This window comes from Suillus paluster (genome assembly GCF_016628075.1).
Source record: "Suillus paluster strain FC165 chromosome Unknown EDB91scaffold_62, whole genome shotgun sequence".
In the NCBI taxonomy this organism is placed as follows: domain Eukaryota; kingdom Fungi; phylum Basidiomycota; class Agaricomycetes; order Boletales; family Suillaceae; genus Suillus; species Suillus paluster.
Genome location: NW_024537622.1, coordinates 57,339 through 84,557, shown reverse-complemented (window position 1 = coordinate 84,557; position 27,219 = coordinate 57,339). Strand labels below are relative to the sequence as shown.

Sequence of the window (27,219 nt, the reverse complement as noted above, 5' to 3'; positions counted from 1 at the left end):
CGTTGGCAGTGTGACTGTTTGAATCTGATTCTGTTCGGTACGATCAGGACGAATGAATTATGATGCCTTAGATCTAAGGCTCAAGCGCGACGGGTAGCCTACGCTATCAGGATTGATGTCCTAGCACTGCGCAAAGCGGAACATTCCACGAAGTTGAGATGTGGCTGAGATGAATAGATCATGTTGATTCTGGATACGTAGTATGGGCCATCCAGATTTACTCAGAGGTAACAGTGTTAGGTTGGCACAGCCACTTGCCAACGTAATCAACTGCTTACACAACACCAAGCTGGAAATTTAGGTGCTGCTCGTCTTCAACGTCAACAGCGACGAAGGTCGATTGTTGTGTCTTTTCCCCATCTCTGATCAAATCCCTATAATGTCCGGGAGACCAGGAGGCAAACCAGATCTTTCTGGCTACAACTATGGTGCAATTTCATCCCTTGTCTTGACCGCTGACAGGTCTGCTCTGCCCAGAAGAGACAGAGAACCCGATGGCGCCCCCACTTCGCTTGCAGGGCGGATAGACCCTCGTGAGATGGGCTCACGCGTTCAGCGTCAAGCCCCAAAAGACGTCGAGAAAAAGAAGAAAAAAGCAGGAGACGCGGGCAAGCAGGAAGCTCCAGAAAAGGTCGTGAAGCGACGTGCAGAAGCTGGTTTCGGGTACACAGATATCATCGAAGCGACGCAAGATGTTGAAGGACTTGCATACCGCCCCCGCACTGCCGAAACCCGTGAGGTTTACGAAGTCATGCTTTCCACAGTGCACCAGGTACTGGGCGACCAAGCACAGGACATTGTTCGCAGCGCAACCGATACCGTCCTTGAAACGCTCAAAAACGAGTCCATGAAGGACTTTGACAAGAAAAAAGAAATTCAGGATGTGTTGGGTCTCATTTCCAACGACGTGTTCTCTCAGTTAGTCGCCCGCGCGCAAAAAATTACCGACTATGGCGCCGAGGATGAGACGATGGCAGACCCAGACATGGAGCGCAAGGATGCCGAAATTGACGATGAAGTCGGAGTTGCAGTCGTATTCGACGACGAGGAGCAAGAGGATGAGGATGAAGAAGGCTACGAAATCCGGGAAGGTTCAGACGACGAAGGTGACGAAGAGGAGGTAGAAGTAGATGAAACCGCACCCGAGGCCGAGGAAGCAGGTGACGAAGAGCTTGTCATTGGCGGCTCGTCAGCCCGTGGTGCTGGCAAAGCCAAAGCAGACAAAGACATTGTTTCGCCGCACGCGATTGACGGCTTCTGGGTGCAGCGTCAGATATCGGAAGTTTACCCGGATCCAGTCACTGCGGCAGACAAAGCAGCGTCTGTACTCTCTATCCTCGGCTCAGAATCAGGCTTGCGCGATTGTGAGAACCAGTTAATGGAGCTGTTCGAGTACCAGAGCTTCCACGTGATCACCAAGTTCCTCAAAAACCGGGACGTTGTGGTATGGTGCACGAAACTCATGCGGAGCGACGCAGATGAGCGGGTCAATGTTGAGGTGGCCATGCGAGAGAAGGGTGTTGGCTGGATCTTGCGAGAGCTCGCTGGAGATCGCCAGGCCAAGAAGGCGCAGGATGATTCCATGGATGTGGACGAGAAAAGGTCAACAGTACCAAAGACAGCAACCCTTGCACCAGGCTCTACGGTGCAGCCCAAACGGACGGTCGACTTAGAGAGCATGGCGTTCAGTCAGGGTGGGCATCTGATGTCCAACAAGAAGTGCAAGCTTCCTGAAGGCTCATTCAAGCGGGCACGCAAGGGGTACGAGGAGATTCACGTCCCTGCCCCTCAGAAGAAGCAAGGCGGTGAGGACGAATTTGTACCTGTCACTACACTTCCAGAGTGGGCAAGAAAGGCATTCACCGTACCCAAGCTCAATCGAGTTCAGAGTAGGCTCTACCCAATTGCTTTCGGGACCGATGAACCCATATTACTCTGCGCGCCTACCGGTGCTGGTAAGGTACGCGCTTTTAAGTACATTTTTCACCTTTCAGATACTAAGTTGCCTTGCAGACCAACGTCGCCATGCTTACCATCCTTAACGAGTTGTCCAAATACCGCGACGAGGCCACAGGTGAATTTGCCCTTGACGATTTTAAAATTGTCTATATCGCGCCCATGAAGGCTCTTGTCCAAGAAATGGTTGGCAACTTCAACGCACGGCTGAACGTTTTCGGCATCAAGGTTGGCGAGCTGACGGGCGACTCTCAAATGACGAAGCAGCAGATCTCGGAGACCCAAATCATTGTCACTACTCCCGAGAAGTGGGATGTCATCACGCGCAAGAGTACCGACACCAGCTACACGAACCTCGTTCGGCTCATGATCATTGACGAAATTCACCTGCTGCACGACGAGCGTGGACCTGTGCTTGAGAGTTTGGTGGCACGTACGATACGGAGGATGGAGCAGACAGGGGAGTATGTTCGCCTGGTTGGTCTTTCAGCTACGCTTCCGAACTACCAAGACGTTGCGACATTCCTCCGCGTGGACGAATCAAGAGGTCTCTTCTACTTCGATGCATCGTATCGTCCATGTGCGCTTCAGCAGCAGTTCATTGGTGTCACCGAGAAGAAGGCTATCAAGCGTTTCCAAGTCATGAATGAAGTTTGCTATGAGAAGGTACTTGACCAAGCGGGCAAGAACCAGACGCTTGTCTTCGTGCACTCTCGCAAGGAAACTGCCAAGACCGCCAAGTTCATCCGCGACCTGGCCATAGAGAAGGAGACGATCACGCAGTTCGTTCGTCCTGACTCGGCGACGCGTGAGATCCTCACGGAGGAAGCAGGCAACGTCAAAGACGGTAACCTGCGCGACCTCCTGCCGTTTGGATTCGCTATCCACCACGCTGGTATGACGAGAGAGGACAGGAATCTTGTTGAGGAGCTTTTCGCAGATGGTGCTGTCCAGGTGCTGGTCTGCACTGCAACGCTCGCGTGGGGTGTCAACCTCCCGGCGCACACTGTCATCATCAAGGGCACGCAGATCTATAACCCCGAGAAGGGCCGCTGGGTTGAACTCTCTTCCCAGGATGTGCTACAGATGCTTGGTCGTGCTGGTCGTCCGCAGTATGATACATATGGTGAGGGCATCATCATCACGAACCACGCCGAGCTGCAGTACTATCTCAGCTTGCTGAATCAGCAGCTGCCGATCGAGTCCCAGTTCGTATCAAAACTTGCGGACAACTTGAACGCGGAGATTGTTCTTGGAACTGTTCGCAACCGTGACGAGGCCGTCCAGTGGTTGGGGTACACATATCTGTAAGCTCAATTTATTCACGTAGCAGTAAAGATACTGACGTTTTCCGCAGATATGTTCGTATGCTGAAGTCCCCAGGACTGTATAGTGTTGGCGTCGATTACCAGGAGGACGACAATGGTCTTATCCAGAAACGCGCCGACATTGCCCATTCTGCCGCTGTTCTGCTGGAAAAGTGTCATCTCATCAAGTACGAGCGTGCATCTGGTCGTTTCCAGAGCACCGAGCTTGGCCGCATTGCGTCTCACTACTATGTCACATATAACTCGATGGCTACATACAACCAGCATCTGAGACCAACCATGTCGACGTTGGAGCTGTTCAGGGTCTTTGCACTCTCGAATGAATTCAAACTTTTGCCGGTATGTCTCCCGCATTTTCGGTCTGTAATGCGAGTCTCAGTGCCCACTTGTGCAGGTCCGTCAAGAGGAGAAGCTTGAGCTTGGTAAATTGTTAGAACGTGTGCCCATTCCAGTGAAGGAAAGTGTCGATGAACCCGCAGCAAAGATCAACGTCCTTCTACAAGCATATATATCGCAGCTTAAACTTGATGGTAGGTAATGACTCAGTCATTTATCATACTGTGCTGATTGCATGGTTAGGCTTTGCACTCGTGGCTGACATGGTCTTTGTTCAGCAATCTGCCGGCCGGTATGTTCTCTTCTTATGTTATTTTACTCAAGCTCACTCTTGACAGTATTCTCCGCGCTATGTTTGAGATTTGCCTGAAGCGAGGGTGGGCGGTGCCAGCGCGCGCATGCCTTGACCTATGTAAGATGGTCGAGCGACGAATGTTTGTGGTTTTTGATTATATCGTTGATTACCAACTGATTGTTTGGCCTTCAGGTGGGGCTCCATGACACCTCTTCGCCAATTCAAGGGTGTTCCGCAGGAAGTCGTCAGAAAAGCGGAGGGCAAACAATTCGTAGGTTGTTATTGGTTCAGGTGAGGCGCGCGCTAAAATATTTCTCACTAGCCATGGTATCGCTACTTTGACCTTGACCCTCCTGAAATCGGCGAGCTTATCGGCATTCCAAACGCTGGAAGGCTCGTGCATCGCCTGGTGCATAGCTTCCCCAAGTTACAGCTGCAAGCGCAAGTGCAACCCATTACCCGCTCGCTTCTTCGTATCGACCTGTCCATTGTCCCTGACTTCCGATGGGACGAGAAGACCCACGGAACGGCTGAGACGTTCCTCATAATGGTTGAAGATGTCGATGGAGAGATTGTTCTTTTCCACGACTCGTTCGTCTTGCGTCAGCGTTACGCAGAAGATGAACATAACGTCACCATCACCGTTCCGATGTTTGAGCCCGTCCCCCCGAACTACTACATATCCGTTGTCTCCGACCGATGGTTGCACGCTGAAACCCGACTTCCCATATCCTTCAAACACTTGATTCTCCCAGAAAAGTTCCCACCTCCTACTCCTCTTCTCGAGCTCCAGCCACTCCCGTTGTCTGCCCTCCACAACAAAGAATTCGAGAGTCTCTACTCTTCCACCATTCAGACGTTCAACAAGATCCAGACGCAGGTCTTCCAGGCTCTTTACACCTCTGATGAGAACGTCTTCATTGGCGCGCCTACTGGAAGCGGCAAAACTATCTGCGCCGAATTCGCCCTACTTCGCCTTTGGAGCAAACGCGAACAGCCCAGGGCGGTTTGCATCGAGCCCTATCAGGAGATGGTTGACCAGCGTGTTGCGGAGTGGCGTCGGAAGTTCAGCAATCTGCAGGGCGGCAAAGAGATTGTAAGCCTCACAGGAGATACTAGCGCTGACCTTCGACTTCTTGAGAAGGGAGATGTTATTGTCTGCACTCCATCTCAGGTTAGTCAATTTCCTTAAATATGTTGCAAACCTTTCGCTAAATCGATTCTCCTAGTGGGACATCCTGTCTCGAAGATGGCGGCAGCGCAAGAATGTGCAGAACATTGGGCTGTTGATTGCTGACGAAATCCAGCTTGTAGGTGGAGAAGTCGGTCCAACATACGAAGTGGTCATCTCTAGGACCCGCTATGTCTCTGCGCAAACGGAGGTCAAGACTCGCATCGTCGCTTGCGGTGTTTCCCTCGCCAATGCCAGAGATCTTGGTGAATGGATGGGCGCACCATCGCATGCAATATTCAACTTCTCGCCTAGGTACATCTTGCCGTTCACAATTCACATTCAGCCTATTGATTGATACTTTATAGCTCGAGACCGCTGGACATGGATATTCATCTCCAAAGCTTCACCATCCCTCATTTCCCGTCATTGATGATATCTATGTCTAAGCCTGCCTATCTCGCTATCGTTGAGCATTCGCCGACTAAACCTGTTATCATATTCGTTCCATCAAGACGCCAGTGCCGGCTTACGGTTGACGACTTGTTGGTCCACTGCGGGGCAGACAGCAACCCAGATCGCTTCTTGAATATTGAAGAAGCTGACTTGCAGCCTCACCTCGACCACATCAACGACAAGGGTCTTGTCGAATGCCTGAAGCATGGCATTGGATATTACCATGAGGCGCTTGATAAGCAAGACAAGCGCATTGTCGAACGCTTATTCCAGTCTGGAGCCATCCAGGTTCTGGTGGCATCTAAGGTGTGTATTTTATAACCCTTCTATCGACCAGCAACTGATCGTCTGCAAGGACACTGCATGGTGTCTACCCGTCGCAAGCTACATGGTGATTATAATGGGCGTGCAGTACTATGAGGGCAAGGAGCATCGATACGTCGACTACCCAGTCATGGACGTCCTACAGATGATGGGTCGTGCCTGCAGACCAATGGAAGATGATCGCAGTCGATGTGTCCTCATGTGCCAGCAGACGCGCAAGGAGTTCTACAAGAAGTTCCTCGCAGAGGGCCTGCCCATCGAGTCCCACCTGCCTACCCATCTGTTGCACGACTATTTCCTCGCCGAGATCGCCGTCAAGACCATTGAAAATAAGCAAGATGCAATGGACATCCTGACATGGACATACTTCTACCGCCGAATGACCCAAAACCCCAACTACTACAATCTTCACAATGTCAGCCATCAGCACCTGTCAGATCACTTGTCGGAACTTGTGGAGACCACCTTGCAAGAACTGGTCAACTCGAAGTGCATTTCGATAGAAGATGAAATGGACGTTTCGGCGCTGAACCTCGGGATGATCGCGGCGTACTATAACATCTCCTACGTCACTGTTGAGGTGTACACCCTGTCGCTGAAGGAGCGGACGAAACTCAAAGGTCTCCTTGAAGTCGTTGCTTCGTCTGCAGAGTTCGAGTCAATTCCTATCAGGCGTCACGAAGACAGCATTCTCCGCCGCATCTACGACCGCGTTCCTGTCAAGCTCGATCGTGCAGACTTCGAAGCTCCTCATTTCAAGACATTCCTACTGCTTCAGGCTCATTTCTCTCGTATCCAGCTGCCACCCGATTTGGCAGCGGATCAAGTTTTAGTCCTGGAGAAGGTTTTGAACCTGCTATCAGCATGTGTGGATGTCATGTCCTCAAACGCATGGCTGAATGCACTGGGAGCAATGGATTTGTCACAGATGTGTGTACAAGCGATGTGGGAGACCGATTCACCCCTGAAGCAAATCCCCCACTTTGAGCCAGAGGTATGTCTATTCTTCGCGACACTGTTCACTACTGACCGAATTTCAACACAGGTTGTCAAACGCTGCAAGGATGCTGGCATTGAGTCCGTCTACGACGTCATGGAGATGGAAGACGACAAACGCAACGAACTTTTGCAGATGGATGGTCGCCAAATGTGAGTTCTATTGTGCGTATCTATTTCAAAAGTTATTGACAGCATGGCTAGGCGCGATGTGGCGACGTTCGTCAACTCATACCCAACCCTTGACGTGTCCTTTAAGCTTGACAAGGGAGAATATACTGCTGGTGCTCCCATCACCATGCAGGTTACTCTTGCACGTGATGCAGACGAGGAGGATCCCGACGACCAAACTGTTGTCGCACCTTTCTACCCAACGAAAAAGATAGCAAACTGGTGGCTCGTAGTTGGGGAGCCGAGCACGAAACAGCTGCTATCAATCAAGCGCGTCACCGTTAACAAGAGTCTCTCGGTGAAACTGGAGTTCACGCTACCAAAAGGGAACCACGCTCTGAAACTCTACGTCATCTGCGATTCATACGTTGGCGCAGATCACGATCTAAGTTTGGAACCTATTGATGTTGCTGAGGGTGAGGACAGTGATAGCGATGATGAGAGTGGAGATGAGATGGAGGAATAGTTGGTGTGCTCTTATAATATTTCGATGTATTCGTTCACTGTCGCGCAGCATTTCTTGTCAATTGTATTATGTTGTCTATTATTCGCCTGGGTATACCACAAATCTATGACAGCTAGGAAGCTCTGTCTAGTATGAAGTTAACCATCTATTATCAAGGTAAATGTTCACTGCATGCGCTTAGTGAAAATCCTCTTGAAGAATGTGATCACAGACTCCTAAACGCAGTGTAAAAGTAAGTCACCAGTCTTTTGCATAGATATGTACACACCTCATCATAGGTTTGCTTGAAGCTCGGACGCTCCAGCATTCTCTCAACGTATTTCATGAATTTGGAGAACTTGGGTCGCTTTAACTCATCGTCTAGCTTATATCCCACACCGACAGGGAAATTCCCTGTTCCCGTTAATCAGGCTCAACCTCTCGGGGAAAGGCACGAGTGCGAGTACTCTACCTAGGTCGGTTTTGGTGACGATCCTGAGTCTTGCGAGGTGCGGGGTGATGCACGCATCTGCAATGGTGTAATGGTCTCCAACCGCGAAATATCCACCCTCTTTGAGAAGTCCTTGAATAAATTCAATCCCCTTCAGGACATTTTCGTATGACTCGAGTCCTTGGAGGAAGGCGTAAAACGGAACCTCGATGTGTTTAGTAGTTGCGTCGATGAAGAAACGGACATTGGCGCGCAGAACAGGATCCTTTGGCAGGAGGCCAGAGTCTGGATAGAGGTCCACTACGAACTCAAGGATAACATTCGATTCTGCGATTTTAGCAGACAGCGGCGAAGGATCATCGGGGTCGACATCGGGTCCCCCGTATGTCACAACGGGTACCTATGCAATATCGCATTCGTCTGCATCTGCAACAGACACAGGACGTCATTATACACATACCTTGCCGGCGGGGTTCACTTTGCTAGCGAACCACTCTGGTTTGTTAAAGAGATCAACTTGGTAGCCCTTGTAGGGCGCATTGGCTTCGAGAAGAGCCAGCTCGATCTGTCAATTTGCGTCAAACTCATGAGATCGTGTCGGCAGTGATGTCACCTTCTGGCTATAAGGCGAGACCTGTGGCCATGGGTCAGACAAATCTTCCTCTTCACTCCCCGTCGTTCCTCACCTTGTTAAGGTACAGAGTCAGCTGTTCGGGCATGATGATTTAATTGCACTGCGGGTGACTTAGACGAAAGGATGGCACATACTCAACCCATGTTTATGTACGATGCAAGACATCATTTCATGCATGGTGCTGGCGCCACGTAGTATGTACTCTATAGGGTTGTGTATAATGAGAAATGGCTCAGAAGGTAGGCTGTAGGTGGGAATTCTTACTGCATCATTTGTCTTCAAACTTCAGGAATTCTCGTCAACAGTCTGGCGTATGACTCAGAGTGACTTGGGAATCCGAAGTATAAGATCGGTGGCATTCCGGACTGCAGAATCCAAACTTCAGTAACCAACTTGGCAACAAGACATATCCGAAGTGCTTTTCAAGTCATTTGCTATCGTCGGCGCAGGCCCTCACATAGGGATTTGTCGTCCAGAATAATTTTTCCACTTGTACGATTCTTGGTATGATTTGCATTATTCGCCTGGACATACCATACCGCAAATCCCCGACAGCTAGGAGGCTTTGTCGTATGGAGCTAACTATCTGATATCAGGTAAATGTTCACTGTACGCGCCCAGCGAACAACCTCTTGAATACTGTGATCACAGATTCCTAAACGCAGTGTAGAAGTAAGTCATCAGTCATTTGCATAGATATAGGTATGCCCACCTCATCATGAGTTTGTTTGAAGCTCGGACGCTCCAGCATTCGCTCAACGTATTTCATAAATTTGGCAAACTTAGGTCCCTTTAACTCCTCGCCTAGCTTATACCCCATACCGACAGGGAATTTCCCTATTTCCATCAATCAGGCTCGACCTCTCGGCACGAGTGTGAGTACTTACCTATGTCAGTTTCGGTGACGATCTTGAGCTTTGCGATATGCGGAATGATGCATGCATCTGCAATGGTGTAATGATCTCCAATCGCGAACTCTCTGCCCTCATCGAGAAGTCCTTGAATAAATTCAATCCCCTTCAGGACATTTTCATATGACTCGAGCCCTTGGAGGAAGGCGTAAACCGGCTCCTGGACGTGTTTAGTAATCGCATCGATGAAGAAACGGACATTGGCGCGCAGAACAGGATCCTTTGGCAGGAGGCCAGAGTCTGGATAGAGGTCTGCTACGAACTCGAGGATGACATTCGATTCTATGATTTTAGCTGACAGGGGTGAAGGATCCTCGGGGTCGACATCAGGTCCCCCGTATGCCACAGCAGGCACCTTTGTCATATCGCATTCAAGTCTACAATAAACACAGGACATCATCACACATACCTTGCCGACGGGGTTCACTTTGCTTGTGAACCACTCTGGTTTGTTAAAGAGATCGACTTGGTAGCCCTTGTAGGGTGCGTTGGCTTCGAGAAGAGCCATTTCGACCTGTCAGTTTGCGTCAGAGAGTCGTGAGATGAGGGCCGGTGTCAGCAGCCATTTCACCTTCTGGCTATGTGTCGAGACCTGCAGAGTCATGGTCAGATAAGCCCTCTTCACTTTACATTATTCCTCACCTTGTGAAGGTATAGAGTCAGCTGTTCGGGCATGGTGATTTAATCGCACTGCGGGTGACTTGGAAAATGCCCATGTTCAACCTGTATTTATGTACGAGACAAGCAGAGCTTTTCATCTAAGTATTATCGCATCGCTTCACTACGTACAGACCGCACGACAAAGACATTTGACATAAGCGCATTTCGGAGTTTGAAATAGAGTCGTAGATCGGATCACGGACGCTGGCTCGGCCACTCGGGTCAAATATTCGTCATATCTCAATTCTACTATGGCTCCTGTACATTCTCGCGTCGATCTCATCAACAAGCAGCCGAAAAGTTTGCAACACTTTTGCGTCAGGCTCGAACAACAGCATTCAAAAAACATGAGTATAATTCTAATGAAACCAGCGAGAAGATAGAGAGAGTATTCAAAACGAGTAACGCGGGCACGAAGCCCTATGCTTAGCAGCTTGACGTGGCGGGGGCACTCGTGCTTGGCCTCTGCTTGTTCAGTCAATGTCAGATATTCGCCATGTTGCTCATTACGACAAACATGTACTTGTCATCTCACCTCGGACGTCCGTGTATAACGGATCAATTACGTCTGCACTGGCAACAGCGTGGCTTATGTATCTGGGCCCTCCGTTCTGTGACACATGCAGACCAATTCCTGTGTGCAGTAGACAGGACGGTCCCGTCTGACTCTGTGCGACTGACATCGCTTAAGGAGCCTATTTCCCGTTACGGGAATATTGGTTTGATGGTGTGGGCCTCAGTACTGCAACTCTAGCGCTAGATAGCAAAGCCGCGGCTCAAGGATTGACATCCCTCAAGCCGGGCCTTGAGCCCTCGAGCCCTTGGGCCCTTATAGGCTAAAACCTGGAGGACTCAGTCAGCGTCAGTCTGGGATCACAGTCGACCTGATTTGAAAAGAGTGGCCTGGAGAGGTATAAGATCGATGGGGCTCCTGACTGCAGAATCCAAAGTTGAGTGACCAGCACGACATGTCTGAAGCCCTTTTCAAGTTCTTTGCTATCGTCTGCGCAGGCCCTCACATCGGGATTCCTATCGTGAAGGTGAGCATTTGATATAATATTCTGGTCCCGGAGTGTCGTCCTTAGCCATCTCTCAGGTATTCCTCGCCATTGACAATTCAATTCTCGTCATCGCCAGACCGACCTCCACAGACACCTCTGCACTGTTCCCAGACGATGATTCTAGCCTGAAGGGTTCGCGCAGACTATATATCTGCATTTGAGGTCTCAGAAATCCTTCCGAGAACAAAGTAGGCGTCCTTATTTCTATCGTCACACTTGTCTTCGGAGGCGTACTTGTCATGATCAGGGACGCAGAGTGGATGTATACGACGTTTGTGGCATGTGGAAATGAAGACAACATTTAATCAGACTCCCTATCGATCACATCGATTATATCACTCACTGTCGATGCAATTGTTTTTTCCACCTTGGTCAATGATTGAATTTTGCCAGGTTCCAAATTAAATCAATCCATTCCTACTACATTGTCAGAATGACAATTGTTAGAACATCCAGTGAGGGAAAATGTCGATGAACCCGCAGCGAAGACCGACGTCCTTCGACAAGCATGTGTAGCGCAGCTTACACTTAGATGACGATTCAGCTGTTCATTATACTGCGCTGGTTGCATGATTAGACTTTGCACTCGTGGCCGACATCGGTGACTCTTTGTCCAGCAGTCTGCCGACCGGTATGTATACTAATAAAGTTATTTTACTCAAGCTCACAATCTTGACAGCATTCTCCGAGAGATATTTGAGATTCCACCAAGAGTCTCTCGGTATTCGCGCTACCGAAAGGAGACCACGCTTCGAAAATTTACGCATCTGCGAGGCGTAAGTTGGCGCATATCGTGATCTAAGTTTGGAACCTATTGATGTTGTTGAGCATGAGGAGAGTGATAACGATGATGAAAGCGGAGATGGAGCAGTGTACGTAGTTAGTGTGCTCATGTAAGATTTCGATTTATCCCTCCAAGTACTGTCGCACCGAGCATAATTGCCACTTTTACATATGATTCTTGGTATGATTTGTCTATTATTCGCCTGAACATACCCCGACAGCTAGAAAGATTTGTTGTATGAAGCTAACCATCTGACATCAGGTAAATGTTTACTGTACGCGCCCAGCGAACACCCTCTTGAATGCTGTGATCACAAATCCCTAAATGCAGTGTAGAAGTAAGTCATCAGTCGTTTGCACAGATATAGGTATGCCCACCTCATCATGAGTTTGTTTGAAGCTCGGACGCTCCAGCATTCGCTCAACGTATTTCATAAATTTGGCAAACTTAGGTCCCTTTAACTCCTCGCCTAGCTTATACCCCATACCAACAGGGAATTTCCCTATTTCCATTAATCAGGCTCAACCTCTCATGAAAAGGCACGAATGCGAATACTTACCTATGTCATTTTCGGTGACGATCTTGAGCCTTGCGATATGCGGAATGATGCATGTATCTGCAATGGTGTAATGATCTCCAACCGCGAATTCGCGGCTCTCATCGAGAAGTCCTTGAATAAATTCAATTCCCTTCAGGACATTTTCATACGACTCGAGTCCTCGGAGGAAGGCGAAAAACGGCTCCTGAACGTGTTTAGTAGTTGCATCGATGAAGAAACGGACATTGGCGCGCAGAACAGGATCCTTTGGCAGGAGGCCAGAGTCGGGATAGAGGTCCGCTACGAACTCGAGGATGACATTAGATTCTGCAATTTTAGCGGATAAGGGCGAAGGGTCCTCGGGGTCGACATCGGGTCCCCCATATGTCACAACAGGCACCTATGTAATCACATTCGTCTTCAATAGGCACAGGGCGTCATTATACACATACCTTGCCGATGGGGTTCACTTTGCCTGCGAACCACTCTGGTTTGTTAAAGAGATCGACTTGGTAGCCCTTGTAGGGCGCATTGGCTTCGAGAAGAGCCATTTCGGCCTGTCAATTTGCGTCAGACTCGTGAGATCGTGTCAGCACTAATATCACCTTCTGGCTGTAAGGCGAGGCCTATGGCCATGCGTCAGACAAGTCATCCTCTTCACTTGACATTATTCCTCACCTTGTAGAGGTATAGAGTCAGCTGTTCGGGCATGATGATTTAATCGTACTGTAGGTGAGTTGGATGAAAGAATACCAATGTTCAACCCGTATTTATATATGAGACAACCAGGGCTTTTCGTCTATTATCGCATCGCTTCATGGTGAGTTGACGCCAGGTATTACTAGGCATGTTTGTAATCAGGGAGCAAGACATGGCTAAGATGAAAGTGGGCATTCTTACTGCTCAGCATTTGTAACAGTCAAACCGACTTCTCGTCAATCAGTAATACTATCCCGGCAGCTCAACTGGGGGATGAGTCAGTTGCTGACTGAAATCACTAGCTCGTTCATGTCATGCTTATCAATATCGTGAACTTTGTCAACAACCAAAACACTTGCGAAGGAGGAGAGGTTATATAAGGTGCGTTCGGCATCTGCCGTCCATTCTTATTACTAAGATTCAGAATGGGCCTTCTCTCTCAAGCCTTCATCGGCATTGATGTAACATACCGTCTAATAAACACGCCCGTCGCCCTCAGACATGCAAGATGAGTCATTGACAGATGTTCGAGAGACTCGACTACCATCTTGCACATACCTTCAATCCTAGGTTCATAAATAAAGGATGACTACGTAGCGCTCCAAGAAATATTTTCCGGCCAGCTCATATTGTTCCCGCGGGTGCGTTTGCAGAAGATGGGTTATTTGGTTGCTCCAGAACCCTCTTCCACTAAAGTGGAGTCGGGGAATCTGATTAAGGCTGGGAAACGAGTGGCCTGGGGGGTATAAAATTGATGGCATTCCGGGTTGCAGAAAGTCAGTGACCAACACAACATGTCTGAAGCGCCTTTCAAATCCTTTGCTATCGTCGGCGCAGGCCCTCACATCGGGATTCCTATCGTGAAGGTGAGCATCCGATATAATGTTCTGGTCTTGGAGTGTCGTCCTTAGCCATCTCTATCAGGCTTTCCTCGCCATTGGCGCACCAATTCTCGTCATTGCCCGCCCAACCTCCACGAACACTTCAGCACTCCCTGATGATGATTCTAACTTGAAGGTTGTGCGCGCAGACTATACATCTGCATCTGAGGTCTCGGCAATCCTTCGTGAGAACAAAGTGGACGTCCTCATTTCTACTGTCACACTTGTTTTCGGAGGCGTACTTGCCCAGAACGTTCTGGCGGACGCTGCAAAGGAGGCAGGTGTAAAGCTCTTCGTACCCAGCGAGTTCGGTACAGCACCGCCAGCATCCGGCCTGTCTCATGAAAAGCATGACTTTGCAGGTGAGTGGTTTTAACAATGATAGCACCTTATACTGGACTCATCCTTCGTTCGCTGTTTATGCCAAGTCGATTGGATTGCCCACTCTCCGCGTCTACGTAAGTTTATGATATTTGTTGATTTTACTCTAAGCATGAACCACTGAAAACGATATGTCCATTAGAATGGATTATTCAATGAAGTCGTGCCCTGGCTCACCGCACTGACTGAGACTGGCAAGTTGCATCTCGTGGGCAAAGGAGAAATGGCAGGATCCTTCACTGCAACACCCGATGTTGCGGGATACGTGGCTCATATTCTTACTACTCAACCGCCATCTCGTCTACTTGATGCTGAAGTTCGCATCGAAGGCCAGCGCGCAACGCTCTCTGAGATTATTGCCCTTTATAAAGGCAGTGTACCTGTGGTACATTGCGATGCCCTTCCTACGGAAGGTGTGGTCGCCGCAGAATTCCGTACGCTCCTCCAGCGGCGCTTTGAAGTCGGAGGAGCAAGTAGCGGCTGGAAACCTGAGACTGGGTCAGATGATGCGGAATTGGCGAGCAAGGATAATTCGCTGTGGGAAGGGCACCGGTGGTTGACTGTTGGGGAAGTTCTTGGATTGTAATGATATGTACGTGCATGAGACCTCTGTAACTCGGCACCCTTCAGTCTACTAGGGGGCTTCAGAAGCATACCCTACAGTACTGTGTCGTCAAAGTAGCAACAAATGAAGATCGTACCTTCATGTGGGGCAGAATTTCAGCGACGCGACTTACGGGCCGAGATTCAAATCTGATTGTCTTATTACACCACAGCTGAACTGCGGCCAGCGAAACACATAGATAATTATCCAATAATTAGTATAATGTACTTTCTGTCTACATAAGGGAATGGCCCTGAGTAGAACACAGGACTAAGATCAGCTTTCCACCTGCTCCTAATACTAGCCTAACAATGATGAGAGGAAATCGCGGACTGTACATTTATCCCGGTCGTAAAGACAGCGAGATCATGGTCGTCGTTCCAGGCGGAGGTGGAGCAAATACCAGCATCAACGGATTTGTGCAGGTTAAGCATCAGCCGAGAGATGAGAGTAACAGATATGCTGGGGGCATAGTCAAGAATCAATGCTTGCTTATCCCACCAACCACTCACCAGCTAGTAAATGTGGCCATCCTGCCTCTGGTGATATCCTTGCCAATCGTCAGCAAATAGTCGACCCTAAATCTAAGATGCAAGTTTGTGCACTCACTGGTCCAACCTGATTCAAGCTATGAGCGCTTCGTGACTTCATCAGTGTTTCATTCCTTGACTCACATAGTACGTCAGAATGTTCGGGATATTAGACAGTGTCATCGCTCTGAAGGAATGCGGATCAGATTCGCTTGAATCACGATTGCACTAGCAACCTCACCCAAAATACATCGCGCCTATATTGTTTGATTCAGTTTTTGCAATACTGATGTGCGCAACGAGAAATTTACCATCGCTAAATATGATATCAAGAATATCTCTCCTGCTGACCAGAGATAACCGCGGCAAACCTCTAATTTTGCAAATCCTGTACACTGTGAGGACAAAGATGAGTATTTCAAAAACTAATACGGTCAACCATGCCAGCCCGAAACCTGCAATCGGAGAAAGTCATGACATGAATGCAGATGTGACTTAGGATTCACTGACGGGCGGCTCTGCAACGACTTTGAGCAGTCGCGCAGAACGGCGAAGAGGATAGCCTACGTCTGTGCTGTATATGTTTCGTAGCAGCCAACTCCTAGCAAGATGTTTCCATTGCTTGAATAATTTGCAAAAGTTCCCGCCTAGAAAGTAAATTCCATATGACGGTATCCATAATTCTATGCGAACACGTACAGAAACTCCCCCCGCAAGAGCAAGGGCGATGATTATCATCCACTTAAGTAGCCGCTTGCTATAGTTGTAGAGAGCATAGGTGCGAATTGCCAATACGACTGGAAATTTCAGTACGTGCATTTCTCGCAATAAACTTCTAACTCACCGCAAACGATGAACTGTTGAAGAAAAATGAACACTGGTCTGAATAGCGTGTATTTCGAACAGCTAAACCTTCGTTGAGCAAAACAACAAAATTTCAAGAATCATAGTTGAAACCTCTGCGGAAATAAGTTGTGAGCCTGCCGTTACGTGCGGCATGACAAAAACATCGAACCTCATCTGACATGGGCAGGAAATCAATAACTAACGCACATATATTGCCGAGCAGAGCGACATAGCGATTTACGAGAAATAACATCGCAGATAGTGCTTTCGGACGACACCAAATAAAAGCAATTTCTTCTGTGAGGGTCGCCATATGGTCGTATATCAAGATACCTATAATTTGATGTCATCGTCTCGAGGAAAAAGATAAAAAGCCCAAGTACTGTTTGCAATGAGAACGGCATATAAGTGCATCAACCTGGTAAATTGTAATGTTAAATCGCGACCAGGATACATAGTAAATCTATGCGTGTATGACTCACAGCTGCTGTGTTTCGGTAACATCCATCACAATGAGACAACGGAGGAAAGGTCTGGCGCAGCATCATATCAGTATTATATACTAGCTTTATCGCTCCTTCGCGGAGTCGTAATAGGTGCTGTGTATACAAGGTTAACTTTGCGTGAGTCGAAATGCATCATAATGCTGTGCAGTGTGTTGGCACTAGTGCACAGGTGGATGATCCATGGACCAGACTCCTACTAAGGCTGTGACGCTATGTCTTGCTGAAACACAAGGATTACCGCCATGAGTATGACGATCAAGGGATCAGGAGCGCCACTTGATGGAATAGCCTGTGAGAACAGAACGCCAATCGTGGACGTATCGTCACTTGGACTTACATCTCCGCGATTTGACGTTGCAACTGCGATTAGATTGTATATCGACACTCCGCACCGAGATTCCGCCTAGTGAGTATGAAAAAAACCTGCCCCAAATCCTTTCCGCAGGTCGGCTTTGTCCGGAAGGGGTACCCGCCAATCGCCGGCATCAGCACGACATTGGAATCCCCCCCTTTTCAGGCAGCTGTTGTAGTTGCACCGATAAAACGTCTGGGTTCGAAACGAGATCGTCACAGGATTGATTGCAGAGATGCTAAATATGGCATGTCGAAACTGGTTCCCTGCTGCGGTCATGAAGAAGCGAACTCCAGAACGCAGTAAGTAGTACTTACTGGGTTGTTCGAGACCAGGCCTGAGGTTAAAAAACCGTCGGCACGGAACTCACCTCACTGGAACTAGTGTTATCTTTCCAGTGGATCTTCTGATCGCTGGTGCGTGTCTTCGGTGATGCCTGTAATTGATACACGTGTCATGACAATGTCGCGATCGTGCTGACGCCCATAGCGAACGCATTTGGACTCAAAGTCACAAATCGTGCGCGAGGGTTCAATCGTGGGGCACCGGGGCGTCCATACCATAAGACTTTGCATCAAAGAATCCTGTGATCGAAGCGGGGTGAACATCGTGACACTGGTAAAGTAATGTATTTCAAGGAAATTATCGTGCAGGTAGATTTGGGTCCATGGGTTCCCGTAAAATGAGGCTAAATATATGCAATCTGTCGTGGCAGGTGCTGGTGCTGCCTCTGGAAATAATGAAGGTGCACACGATGATCATCGGATGGCTCGATCGAGAGATATCTTCCATACATATATTATGGATCATGCGACATGGTGATACATTTCATTTCCGAAGTATTCAATTCCGATCGCGGCTGGTCAACCAAGCTCTTCAACTGAGTAAAGAGCTTGACTTTATCGGAGAGCTTTGTATGCGTGAATAATCAAGCAAAGTTGTGAAAGTGACGATGCAATCCTCACCTTATATTGCACGACACGGCCTGACGTGCTAGAAACCACGAATAACAATGTTTCGCTTATGTTAGCCGACGTACTGGGACCTGCAATAGCTGGATAGCATAGCTTGAACGGCTGCAACCCAGTATTATTGGCCGACGCCCGCGATGCTTTTGACGTGCCTGATGATCGAGAGGCTTTGGATGGTCCAGTCGACATCTGCACGAGTGCCTTTTGGACCACCTCCCAGTTAGATTTACCGACGAGACAGAGAAACCTTGGGCGATGAAGGGCAAGCTTGTTGAGCAGGATAGGTACAGACGAGACACGCTCAGAAGAAGAAAGTTCCGATGCCTGGAATTGATTCGTTAGCATGTAGTTATAATGTAAGCTTGTAACAACCTCCGTGGATGGTCTGTCAACTAGATCCGTCTACCAATTAAAATGCGTGAATTAGTGTAGTGAACACAAGAAATATTGAAAACTGACCAGACCAATGTTGAATTTTTCGGGCAAAGAATGGTCCTCTGACGGTGGCAGTAACCTAGATGTAAACCCTACGTAGAAGTCTAGGGTCAAGAGCTTCGCTATGACCAGCGGAGGCGACATACCAGAATGATAGAGACATTTCCAGAAGTGGTTTGTCGGGTGTGCGAAGTGATGTCCTCTCTGGGCGGACATGTAACCTGGACTATAATGTTACAGGGGCTCTGTCAGAAGCTTGAATTATATGAATTTTACCCGACCCACTTAATTCCACAGAAAACGACTAATAGAAATAGTGTAGCCTTAGACACAATTTGAACGATGAGGCCATTACACACCATCAAGTCCATAGGCTAGACAATCTGTGAGGGGTGATAGATGGGAATATGCTTCTGGTGGGGCGTATCCTCTCTTCAACTTTTTTACGGCGTCCTTGGACAGACTTGCGTCAGGTGCCTTGCGTTTACCCTTTCTAGATAATGGCAAACTTAAGGCATGCGAGTCGCGCCTGACTACCGACCTTCCGGATGTCACAGACGCAGCAACTCGTGAGGAACGTCGCAGGGTTAGTAGCTGCTTCGAACTGTCGGCCGTAGTAACTGCTGGATCGACCTGTGGCTGACATGGAGTGGTGAATGTGAACTTGTTAATAGACTCCCTGAAATTTTCAGTAGCAGACGATTCTGCGTCGTTGTGGTCTTCCTCGAAAGACATCTGATCAATCTCCGGGGGAGAAGCCTCTGGTGAACTGCACACGTGGGAAATTTATTCGGGAAGACAGAATCCCTCCCACATTTCGCTTCTCGCAGAATGTATCATGTACGTAAAACAGAACTAACGGCGGACCAGCCGTTCTTCTCTTGTTCAACGTCAGCCAGTACGACTATGAAGGAAGAATCCCTATGCATGGATCCACGAACGCCCAGCGTCCAGCGTCGTGGTTCTTCCGCATGACGTCTGACTCAGATCAGATGGTACCACATATTACTGGACCTCCAGCTGCTCGTAGCGTTCAGCCTGTAACCTCCTGTAACGCATAACTTGGCAAGGAGTCTCAAAGATGCTTCACCTGTCCCCACGTACGGCCCGACTGCTCCATGTCAAGCTATACACGTTTTTGACAGTAAATTCTGATCGATCCCTTTGATGATGGATCCATTGATAGGTCTAGGCAACGAGTCTAGGCTAACCCTGCCAATGCCATGACGGTAAGATGACGGCAACATGAATTTAAAGTGTGGAGAGTTGACGGAATCTCTTCGGAAGCAGACTGCTAGTGTGCCCCATGACTGACAAAAGTGCTGCGCCCGTGCTTTAAGCGGCCCGAGGTCCTTATACAGACCGTCAACAATAATTGAAACCAGTAGGCAACTTGACATTGAAGATTGCTACGAAGAGAAGATCGTCGGTTCCAGGAAGAAAAGTTACATATAAAGAGAGGGTTCAATTCAAATCAAGTAGTTTCGTGGTCTATAAGTCGGCGATAACATAGAAGTTGTTATGAAAGTCGCATCGAGGCAGTGTATTCGCCCCATCGATGCCGATACCTAACACATCAAACGGAGCCTTTACATCGAACCATCAAGCCAAAAGTTGAACAAACAAAGGTTTCACAAACAAAGGCTTTTCCTCCTGTTTGCTGATCGTCATCATTTCGTTTCCTATCATTCTACTTCATGCCACCTCGCGCAGCTCCAGGACAGACTCGTGGAGGCGGTGGCGGCGGCGGCGGCGCTAGAGGTGGTCGTGGCGGTGGTCGCGGCGGCCCTCGTGGTGGACCACCTCCTCGCGGCGGCCCAGGTGGGGGAGCAGCATCTCCTCGCATTGGCCCCGCCGCTCTGCCTGGAACCCATGTTCAGGCCGTGGGCGTAAAACGACCTGGATATGGAACGGCAGGCAGAGCAGTGTCTGTTTTCTCCAACTTCTTCAAGATTAGTTTGCCTGAGAGTATCATTTATCACTACGACGGTTGGTATTGTCTCTTTTCGACTCTCGTCCCATCGTCTGATCTCAACGATTTTTTCTTTGTGCGATCTAGTGGGTAAGTACTGAAGCTGGTGATCATTCGTGTGACTTGCCGTTGATCGCCGTGTCAATCTGTGCGATCAGTGATCTCCCCCGATGAGAAGGTCCTGCCGGCGCGCCTCAATATGGAGTTAATCCACCACCTCCAGACTATCGATGCTGTCGATGTATTTACCCCTCGTGCTGTTTACGACGGGCGAAAAAACCTCTTCGCTCCCAGAGAACTGCCTTTTGGCCCGCAGAACAGCCAATCGGTATGTTTTTCTGATATGCTCAATGCTCGTGGTTTACATCTATGTAGTTTGACGTGTGCCTCTCCGACGATCCCAATCGCGGAAGCCCAGGGGAAAACACGGGAGGCCGAGGTCCTAAGGTGTATAAAATCAAGCTAACCAAAGTCGCCCAAATCAACCCAGAGTAGGTTATTTTACTTCTCTGGACGTTGCTGAGCTGTAAATTTTCTTTGTTAGAGTGCTGCAACGTTTTATTCAAGGTCAACAATCTCATGATAACAATGTTTTAACCGCCTTGACAGTAGGTAATTTCGTAAGGGGCGCTTCAATTGGTGATTGACGTCACGTTTCCATAGGCATTGAATGTCGTTGTCCGTATGGAACCTACAATGAAGTACCCCTTCAATGTTCGATCTTTCTTCACCGATCGGGAGACGAAGGACATCGGTTCAGGTCTTGTCCTGTGGCGTGGCTATTTTCAGTCTGTGAGGCCCGCAATTGGACAACTCCTCATCAACGTCGATATCTCGACTGGAACAATGTACAAGGCCGGACCGTTGATGGATCTCTGTCTTGAGTTCTTCGGTAGACCTGGACAACACGCGCTGCTTAGCCCGCGAAACGGCCTGCCAGATCGTGAGCGAATTCGTTTACAACGCTTTGTTTCAGGCATCCGGGTCAAATCGACATATGCTGGTGAAAACAAGACCCCTCGCGTCGTCAAAAAGTTGAGCAGCGCAGGGGCTGCGGATCTAAGTTTCACCTTGCGGGATGGAACCAGCAGGACCGTCGCTCAGTATTTCCAGACGATCCTCAACCGTCCTTTGAGGTTCCCAAACAATCTTTGCATTGAGGTAGGTCATTCGTAGAAGATCTCAACGCATCTAATCAGGTTTTGTAGGTTGGCAGCGGCGCCTTGATCCCTCTGGAACTATGCACGGTTCCACCAGGTCAAATCATGCGGAAGCAGGTACCGCCAGAGAAAACGAAGGACGTCCTGGATTTTGCTACAAAGCGACCTAGTGACCGCCTCGCAAGCATCACGAACGGTCTTTCGGTATGATCTTTGTCCTCTAAAGCGCGCTATGCTCAGCGAGATCTTCGCTAGGTCCTTCAATATGGCCAGTCGGAATACGTGCGCCAGTTCGGCATGCACGTCGAAGATACCGCAGGACCGCTCACAGTAACAGCCCGCGTTTTGCAACCGCCCAAATTGAAGTATGGTGTGGGTAGCGCGCAGCCAACCATCGTCAGTGTCATGTTGTGTTTGCCTTTCTACGTACTGATCTTTTAATGTTCCTTAGACACCGAGTAACGGCGCGTGGAACATGTGGGTGTTGTTATACGATATCTCTACGTTGCTCATGGGATTCTAGGATCGATAAACGCTTCTTCCGACCTGCGTCCATTGACAGATGGATTGTGGTCGTCTATGAGAGGCAACAGCGTTTCAACCCACAGGCTGCCCAAGACATGATCGACGGCATGCTGAGGAGCTTCAAGGACGTCGGTCAGTGGCTCATGCGATAACATCTTGGGTCAGATTTGATACATTCCAACAGGTATCCGTGTCACCGACGACAAGCCGATGGTTAGCTGGCAAAACGGTCAAGGCCGAATTGCGGACGTAAGTGCTATTCTGCAAAGTATCTGAATATGACTCGAACGCCTGCTTCAGCAATTGCGTGCCGCTGGCACTGAGTGTTTCACAAAGACGAAACAGCGCCCGCAGCTCATTGTCGTGGTTCTGCCGGAGAATGGCAATGATATTTACACTGCAGTTAAACAGTAAATTCCTCGCCATTCGTCTTGCATCAGTGACTCATGGCATTTTGCGTAGTTTTGGAGATGTTACAGTAAGCCTGCTTGATGAGCCCGCCGTATGACCTTTGAAATTATGATTTTAGGTCGGTGTCGCCACTCAGTGCCTTAAGAGCCAGAAATGTTTCCGCGCCAAACCTCAGTATTACGCAAATGTTTGTTTGAAGTACGTGACTATCCATCAAACATCCTAAAATTTTATCTGATGCGTATTTGTCACAGGGTCAATGTTAAGCTGGGTGGGATCAACACTATCCCCGATCCCTCGTCGGTAACTGTGCTTACTGACCCTCGTCAACCTACCATTGTAATGGGTAAGCCCGTTGTTACATTACTGTATCGTGGAGTCAAACAGTCCGCCAGGCGCCGACGTGATCCACCCTGCACCCGGCTCTGACGGCCGTCCCTCATTTACCGCACTTGTCGGTAATGTTGATTCCGACACCGCCAAATACATTGCCACCAGTCGCGTCCAAGCATCTCGCGTTGAGATTATCGAGGACCTTCAAGACATGGCGAAGGTGAGCGTTCCTTGTGCTTATGGATTGCCGGCACTAATCACGAACTCTTAGCACGTCCTCACAATGTATATGAAGTACCGCCAGTTTGCGGAGAAGAAGACGGGCAATCTTGCCCCTACACGTCTGATCTTTTACAGAGGTTCGTTGCTGAAGTCATTAATACCTTGTCCATTTACTAAGCATGTAACGTAGATGGTGTTTCTGAGGGACAGTTCAAGCAAGTTCTCGATTCCGAACTTCAATCCATCAAAGGCACGTTTGTGTTCCTTGAGAAACACAGTCAAAATATAACAACCTACCCAGATGCTTGCGCCGAGTTGAAGATTAATCCCAAGATCACTATCATCATCGTCGCGAAGCGGCATCATGTTCGCTTCTTCCCCAGTGGCTCTGGGCCCAGCGAACAAGATAAGAGTGGAAACTGCCTTGCGGGCACTGTGGTGGATCAAGTTGTTGCTCACCCTACCGAATTCGACTGGTACCTTCAGAGCCATGGTGGTCTTCTCGGCACGAGTCGTCCCGCCCATTACAATGTCCTCTATGACGAGAATAACTTCACGTAAACTTACCTCCACGCTCCTATGTGATGGATTGTATGCTGACAATGGTTACATTTCCAGCGCCGATGGCCTCCAATCCCTCTCATTTGCTTTGTGCCATGTATATGCACGGTCAACACGATCTGTATCGATCCCGGCTCCTGTTTACTGTGAGTCTATGGCCGACACGATCGCTGCTGAATAGGGGACTAATTTGTGTATCAGATGCGGACATTGTTTGCTCCCGCGCGAAGAACCACTACGACCCCCAGGGGAACGTCGATTTCTCTGATTCTGCGACGCAGCTCGATACTACTCAAGCCGAGGGTACCCTCGAAGCTTACAAGCGTGGGTTCAAGCCTTTGCATGCCAACATGGCGAGCTTGATGTATTTCTCTTGAACGTTGTCACTTTACCCGCCTGAATACCCCAATTACAAAGCTGTAATATTACACTTTTTCGCTCGTACAACTGCTCGTCTGTTTCGATATTTGAAGTCCCTCTTGCCAATTGTATGACCGAGCCTCACTGGTCACTAGTCTCATTACATCCCACCTCTGTATAAACTATACCTTGCACGAATACCATTTGGGACCGCGTGACTTGACATATACTGTTTGGAGTGACGACCATGACGTGTTCAGGCTTAGTCTCGCTGCAACGTGCATCGCCGTCGATACAGGATCCAGATGTGTCTGGCAGTGGCTGAAGTTTGGACGCAGGTAGCAGAAGGGGCCCCTGTTAACGTTGATATCCAATCATGATACGATAAGTGACTGGGGCAGTGCAGTGAGATCCTGCACATTGCACAAGTCAGCAGTCACGTTTTTCGCAGGTGTTTTTGTGATAGAAAGTGATTACATGATTGTAACGAGTGTCACATTTTCCTACTGAGTACTTAGGGCAAGCGCAAGTCGATAGAATGATATAGAATATTCTACGGATCATATGATTCTGGGGCGTCAAGGAATACCTCATCTTCGTCGGAGGAGTCTTCGGTAAGTTCCGAGATGTGGGCGGTTGGTATTAAGTCACGTGACAATGGCGCTAGTTTGGGCGCTAATGGAGTTGATGACAATAGCCAAACTGTTGACAGAGTCCTTCGCAGCTTGCTCTTCGTACGTATGGTCACAAGGTTAGCTGTCGTAACCTTGCGCCAACCAGCATATGGGCTACGGGGATCAGGATGGAGCAACACGCAGAGATGTTCCTGCTCCGGCTGAAGAATGCCTTCTCCACTCACATCGTAACACCAGTAGTCCACGACCCCTGCAGTATAGCTAGAGTACGCGTCAGTCCGGACGTCCGTAGTGCCAATCTTCTCGTAAACGGTGACCTCCTGTTGTGACAAGTCAACAAGGAGCACTTGAATTTGCAACCCGCGCTTCGTCATGACAATATTCTGATCGCCGCGCCACACTGTAGATGGCAGAAGAACGTCGTTGCTATCAACTGGATTGAGGGGACGGTAACATCTCGGCGAGTCTGGGAATGCAGCACTGTCGGGTGAACTTGGCCCCGCCCATGCGAAGATCTGCCATTCATCGCACTTCTGGATGATTGCCTCCATCAGCCTGTGAAACGCTCGTTTTCCTTCTCCATATGCTACCATCATGCTCACGTCGAAGATTCCAATGAGAGAGTAAGCGACATCTTCGATACGTGTGGTTGTCCGAGTGGAAGCCCACATCATTTTCTCGTGGACGTTGGTTGTGCCTGGCTGGAAATGACGGAGGTCATCGAGAGGTATCCTCGTGGCACGCGAAAGCGCAGCCATGAGCTCCAAGTTTTCCTTGTCGTCGACATCGCTGGTAAGCGGCTGCCAGTTCTTGCCATAAAACTTCATCCTCCATGGTGCAAGCAACTCTTGCAGTGTCCATCCGCGAGTGAACCATACATCTTGATGGAGATCGTCGATCGAGGTGGTATCAGAGAGGTATGCAATGCACACATGAGCATCACGGTACCACTTGAACATCGACCGGATGGCTTCTTCGAGCTCGGTGCTGCTGTCCTTGTTGATGCAGCACGTGTCGGACCATGCCAACCGGCACCCGAACTCGCTGGCTTTCTCGCAGAACTTCACAAGTTTCTCATAACCATATGGTTCGAACGATTTCAAGATGTCGTAAAAGGTGGGTTCGCCGCTATCGAGCCAGCGGTGCGAGAGGACAGCGTACTTCACAATGTCCTTGACAAGATCTTTGATCGCGTCCTCCCTCTCCGCCGTGGGGCACGATTCCCTCAGCTCGACCAGGCGACTGTGGATAGCCTCCTCCGTAATCAAGGTGACCTCTTTGCGGAACATCCGCTTCACCTCATTGCGACCGACAAGCCTTTTGTCTGGCACGTAAATGAGGTACGTGGGTAGTTCATTTTGCACATATGCATTGAATATGCTTATAACCTCGGGTATCCCAGGCGCAGAAGGGCCCTGCCGTTGAACATGAGCCGGATATCACATAGAAGAAAGTAATACTGACAGGGATATCTGGACCATTCAAGCCATTGGGATCTTTTGGTGGAAGCTTGACTTTGATGCCTCGGATGCCCAGTGTCGGCGGCTAGTGGACGGTCAGATAGATACTATCAGCTAATGCGACCTCATACGGTTATCTGTCCGTGGGGGAAAATAACCCGGACATCGTCAATGACCTCTTGCTTTAACTTGTGGAATTTCGCCTTTCAAGCCATAAGACGGTGCAATTACCACTTTGGCAACGTCCCTCACCTTGAGTGCTCTCTGATCATCCTCCTCCATGGTGAGCTCCATCGCTTGGTGCACGAGGTCTTCCAGGAACCGACCCATTTCTGTTGAATCGAGGCGAACAGGGATGAAAAAGGGGATGAGCTTGCCACGTCGACGAAGGAGGAGTACTCTTCGTTACATTGGTACCAGAGGTCTCCGCGTCTGTATATGTAGCCCAATACCCTGAACCCACGATACTGCAATGCTGCAGCATCGATTTAAGTTTCGAAGTCTTACTCATTCCGCAGGGCTTCGAATGGACCTCCGCTTGAAACCTTATCTAGAAGCTTTGAGCTGTATATTCCAAGGACAGCAGATCGCGCAGATAAACTTGGATAGCACGTATTAGTTTGGTATCAAGCTGTGTCCTTCAATCATCACCGCGTTGACGCACCTTAGAAGTCACTGCCCCATCGCCCTACGTCCCAGGTCACCTACAGCTTTGGTCCGCGTGATGGCATGAACCCCAAAACGTGTCAAAACTGAGCTAGTCGTTTCCAGATCTGCATTGGGCACTGTATTGATCAAATTGTGAAACGGAGGTCAAGACAGTGGTTGATCAAGTTAAGTTCCGACCCTTCACGTATG

The 27,219-nt window shown here is 49.0% G+C and overlaps 10 protein-coding genes across 10 annotated transcripts; 4 read left to right on the top strand and 6 right to left on the bottom strand.

The window, feature by feature from the left end:
• The first annotated feature begins 309 nt into the window (after window positions 1-309).
• On the top strand, window positions 310-7,581 carry EDB91DRAFT_1349283 (putative RNA helicase). The gene is made up of 13 exons (XM_041326010.1): window positions 310-1,960; window positions 2,014-3,263; window positions 3,314-3,623; window positions 3,679-3,814; window positions 3,864-3,912; window positions 3,959-4,054; window positions 4,108-4,186; window positions 4,238-5,089; window positions 5,145-5,401; window positions 5,455-5,848; window positions 5,898-6,860; window positions 6,912-7,015; window positions 7,067-7,581. The coding sequence occupies exons 1-13, from the start codon at window positions 380-382 to the stop codon at window positions 7,497-7,499; spliced, it is 6,504 nt and encodes a 2,167-aa protein (XP_041173597.1). The 5' UTR covers window positions 310-379; the 3' UTR covers window positions 7,500-7,581.
• A 30-nt stretch (window positions 7,582-7,611) lies between these two features.
• EDB91DRAFT_1252056 (uncharacterized protein) lies at window positions 7,612-8,648 on the bottom strand (the record flags this gene model as incomplete). Its single annotated transcript, XM_041323455.1, has 7 exons — window positions 7,612-7,621; window positions 7,668-7,714; window positions 7,768-7,892; window positions 7,951-8,329; window positions 8,390-8,494; window positions 8,543-8,563; window positions 8,616-8,648. The coding sequence occupies 7 exons, from the start codon at window positions 8,646-8,648 to the stop codon at window positions 7,612-7,614; spliced, it is 720 nt and encodes a 239-aa protein (XP_041173596.1).
• Window positions 8,649-9,167: 519 nt separating this feature from the next.
• On the bottom strand, window positions 9,168-10,149 carry EDB91DRAFT_1252055 (uncharacterized protein; the record flags this gene model as incomplete). The annotated part of the gene is made up of 6 exons (XM_041323454.1): window positions 9,168-9,218; window positions 9,276-9,400; window positions 9,451-9,829; window positions 9,884-9,988; window positions 10,046-10,066; window positions 10,117-10,149. 6 exons carry the CDS (start codon window positions 10,147-10,149, stop codon window positions 9,168-9,170), a joined length of 714 nt encoding a protein of 237 aa, XP_041173595.1.
• A 953-nt stretch (window positions 10,150-11,102) lies between these two features.
• Window positions 11,103-11,500, top strand: EDB91DRAFT_1084978 (uncharacterized protein; the record flags this gene model as incomplete). Its single annotated transcript, XM_041315833.1, has 3 exons — window positions 11,103-11,174; window positions 11,231-11,327; window positions 11,358-11,500. The coding sequence occupies 3 exons, from the start codon at window positions 11,103-11,105 to the stop codon at window positions 11,498-11,500; spliced, it is 312 nt and encodes a 103-aa protein (XP_041173594.1).
• A 748-nt stretch (window positions 11,501-12,248) lies between these two features.
• Window positions 12,249-13,228, bottom strand: EDB91DRAFT_1252053 (thioredoxin-like protein; the record flags this gene model as incomplete). Its single annotated transcript, XM_041323453.1, has 6 exons — window positions 12,249-12,299; window positions 12,357-12,481; window positions 12,539-12,917; window positions 12,970-13,074; window positions 13,123-13,143; window positions 13,196-13,228. The coding sequence occupies 6 exons, from the start codon at window positions 13,226-13,228 to the stop codon at window positions 12,249-12,251; spliced, it is 714 nt and encodes a 237-aa protein (XP_041173593.1).
• Window positions 13,229-13,989: 761 nt separating this feature from the next.
• EDB91DRAFT_1153645 (uncharacterized protein) lies at window positions 13,990-15,170 on the top strand. The gene is made up of 4 exons (XM_041319529.1): window positions 13,990-14,082; window positions 14,141-14,458; window positions 14,514-14,555; window positions 14,621-15,170. The coding sequence occupies exons 1-4, from the start codon at window positions 14,011-14,013 to the stop codon at window positions 15,062-15,064; spliced, it is 876 nt and encodes a 291-aa protein (XP_041173592.1). The 5' UTR covers window positions 13,990-14,010; the 3' UTR covers window positions 15,065-15,170.
• Window positions 15,171-15,463: 293 nt separating this feature from the next.
• EDB91DRAFT_1153633 (uncharacterized protein) lies at window positions 15,464-16,780 on the bottom strand. The gene is made up of 10 exons (XM_041319528.1): window positions 16,628-16,780; window positions 16,457-16,520; window positions 16,312-16,409; window positions 16,180-16,259; window positions 16,123-16,130; window positions 15,924-16,067; window positions 15,854-15,869; window positions 15,692-15,799; window positions 15,595-15,632; window positions 15,464-15,544 (listed from the first exon to the last, which is right to left on the bottom strand). Exons 1-8 carry the CDS (start codon window positions 16,769-16,771, stop codon window positions 15,733-15,735), a joined length of 621 nt encoding a protein of 206 aa, XP_041173591.1. The 5' UTR covers window positions 16,772-16,780; the 3' UTR covers window positions 15,464-15,544; window positions 15,595-15,632; window positions 15,692-15,732.
• Window positions 16,781-18,115: 1,335 nt separating this feature from the next.
• Window positions 18,116-19,457, bottom strand: EDB91DRAFT_1058582 (uracil-DNA glycosylase-like protein; the record flags this gene model as incomplete). The annotated part of the gene is made up of 7 exons (XM_041314171.1): window positions 18,116-18,226; window positions 18,282-18,611; window positions 18,660-18,689; window positions 18,747-18,814; window positions 18,869-18,948; window positions 19,008-19,026; window positions 19,082-19,457. 7 exons carry the CDS (start codon window positions 19,455-19,457, stop codon window positions 18,116-18,118), a joined length of 1,014 nt encoding a protein of 337 aa, XP_041173590.1.
• Window positions 19,458-20,419: 962 nt separating this feature from the next.
• On the top strand, window positions 20,420-24,283 carry EDB91DRAFT_1238898 (argonaute-like protein; the record flags this gene model as incomplete). Its single annotated transcript, XM_041321779.1, has 20 exons — window positions 20,420-20,711; window positions 20,853-21,022; window positions 21,070-21,185; window positions 21,239-21,302; window positions 21,358-21,855; window positions 21,903-22,058; window positions 22,110-22,250; window positions 22,306-22,331; window positions 22,378-22,511; window positions 22,564-22,628; window positions 22,680-22,789; window positions 22,842-22,857; window positions 22,909-22,988; window positions 23,045-23,136; window positions 23,186-23,343; window positions 23,395-23,482; window positions 23,536-23,595; window positions 23,647-23,902; window positions 23,964-24,052; window positions 24,108-24,283. 20 exons carry the CDS (start codon window positions 20,420-20,422, stop codon window positions 24,281-24,283), a joined length of 2,787 nt encoding a protein of 928 aa, XP_041173589.1.
• A 536-nt stretch (window positions 24,284-24,819) lies between these two features.
• EDB91DRAFT_1252049 (heterokaryon incompatibility protein-domain-containing protein) lies at window positions 24,820-26,691 on the bottom strand (the record flags this gene model as incomplete). Its single annotated transcript, XM_041323452.1, has 4 exons — window positions 24,820-26,316; window positions 26,366-26,446; window positions 26,493-26,564; window positions 26,614-26,691. The coding sequence occupies 4 exons, from the start codon at window positions 26,689-26,691 to the stop codon at window positions 24,820-24,822; spliced, it is 1,728 nt and encodes a 575-aa protein (XP_041173588.1).
• Between the last annotated feature and the right edge of the window lie 528 nt (window positions 26,692-27,219).

Bases quoted from the DNA above. Each gene is read 5' to 3' on its own strand.
- EDB91DRAFT_1153633 (XM_041319528.1), bottom strand. From the start codon at position 16,771: ATGGCGACCCTCACAGAAGAAATTGCTTTTATTTGGTGTCGTCCGAAA. The intron at 16,521-16,627 runs GTTCGATGTTTT...CAACGAAGGTTT, and splicing joins TCCTGCCCATGTCAGATGAG to AGCTGTTCGAAATACACGCT. The intron at 16,410-16,456 runs GTGAGTTAGAAG...TGAAATTTCCAG, and splicing joins TCAACAGTTCATCGTTTGCG to TCGTATTGGCAATTCGCACC.
- EDB91DRAFT_1153645 (XM_041319529.1), top strand. From the start codon at position 14,011: ATGTCTGAAGCGCCTTTCAAATCCTTTGCTATCGTCGGCGCAGGCCCT. The intron at 14,083-14,140 runs GTGAGCATCCGA...CATCTCTATCAG, and splicing joins TCGGGATTCCTATCGTGAAG to GCTTTCCTCGCCATTGGCGC. The intron at 14,556-14,620 runs GTAAGTTTATGA...TATGTCCATTAG, and splicing joins TGCCCACTCTCCGCGTCTAC to AATGGATTATTCAATGAAGT.
- EDB91DRAFT_1349283 (XM_041326010.1), top strand. From the start codon at position 380: ATGTCCGGGAGACCAGGAGGCAAACCAGATCTTTCTGGCTACAACTAT. The intron at 5,849-5,897 runs GTGTGTATTTTA...ATCGTCTGCAAG, and splicing joins AGGTTCTGGTGGCATCTAAG to GACACTGCATGGTGTCTACC. The intron at 6,861-6,911 runs GTATGTCTATTC...ATTTCAACACAG, and splicing joins TCCCCCACTTTGAGCCAGAG to GTTGTCAAACGCTGCAAGGA.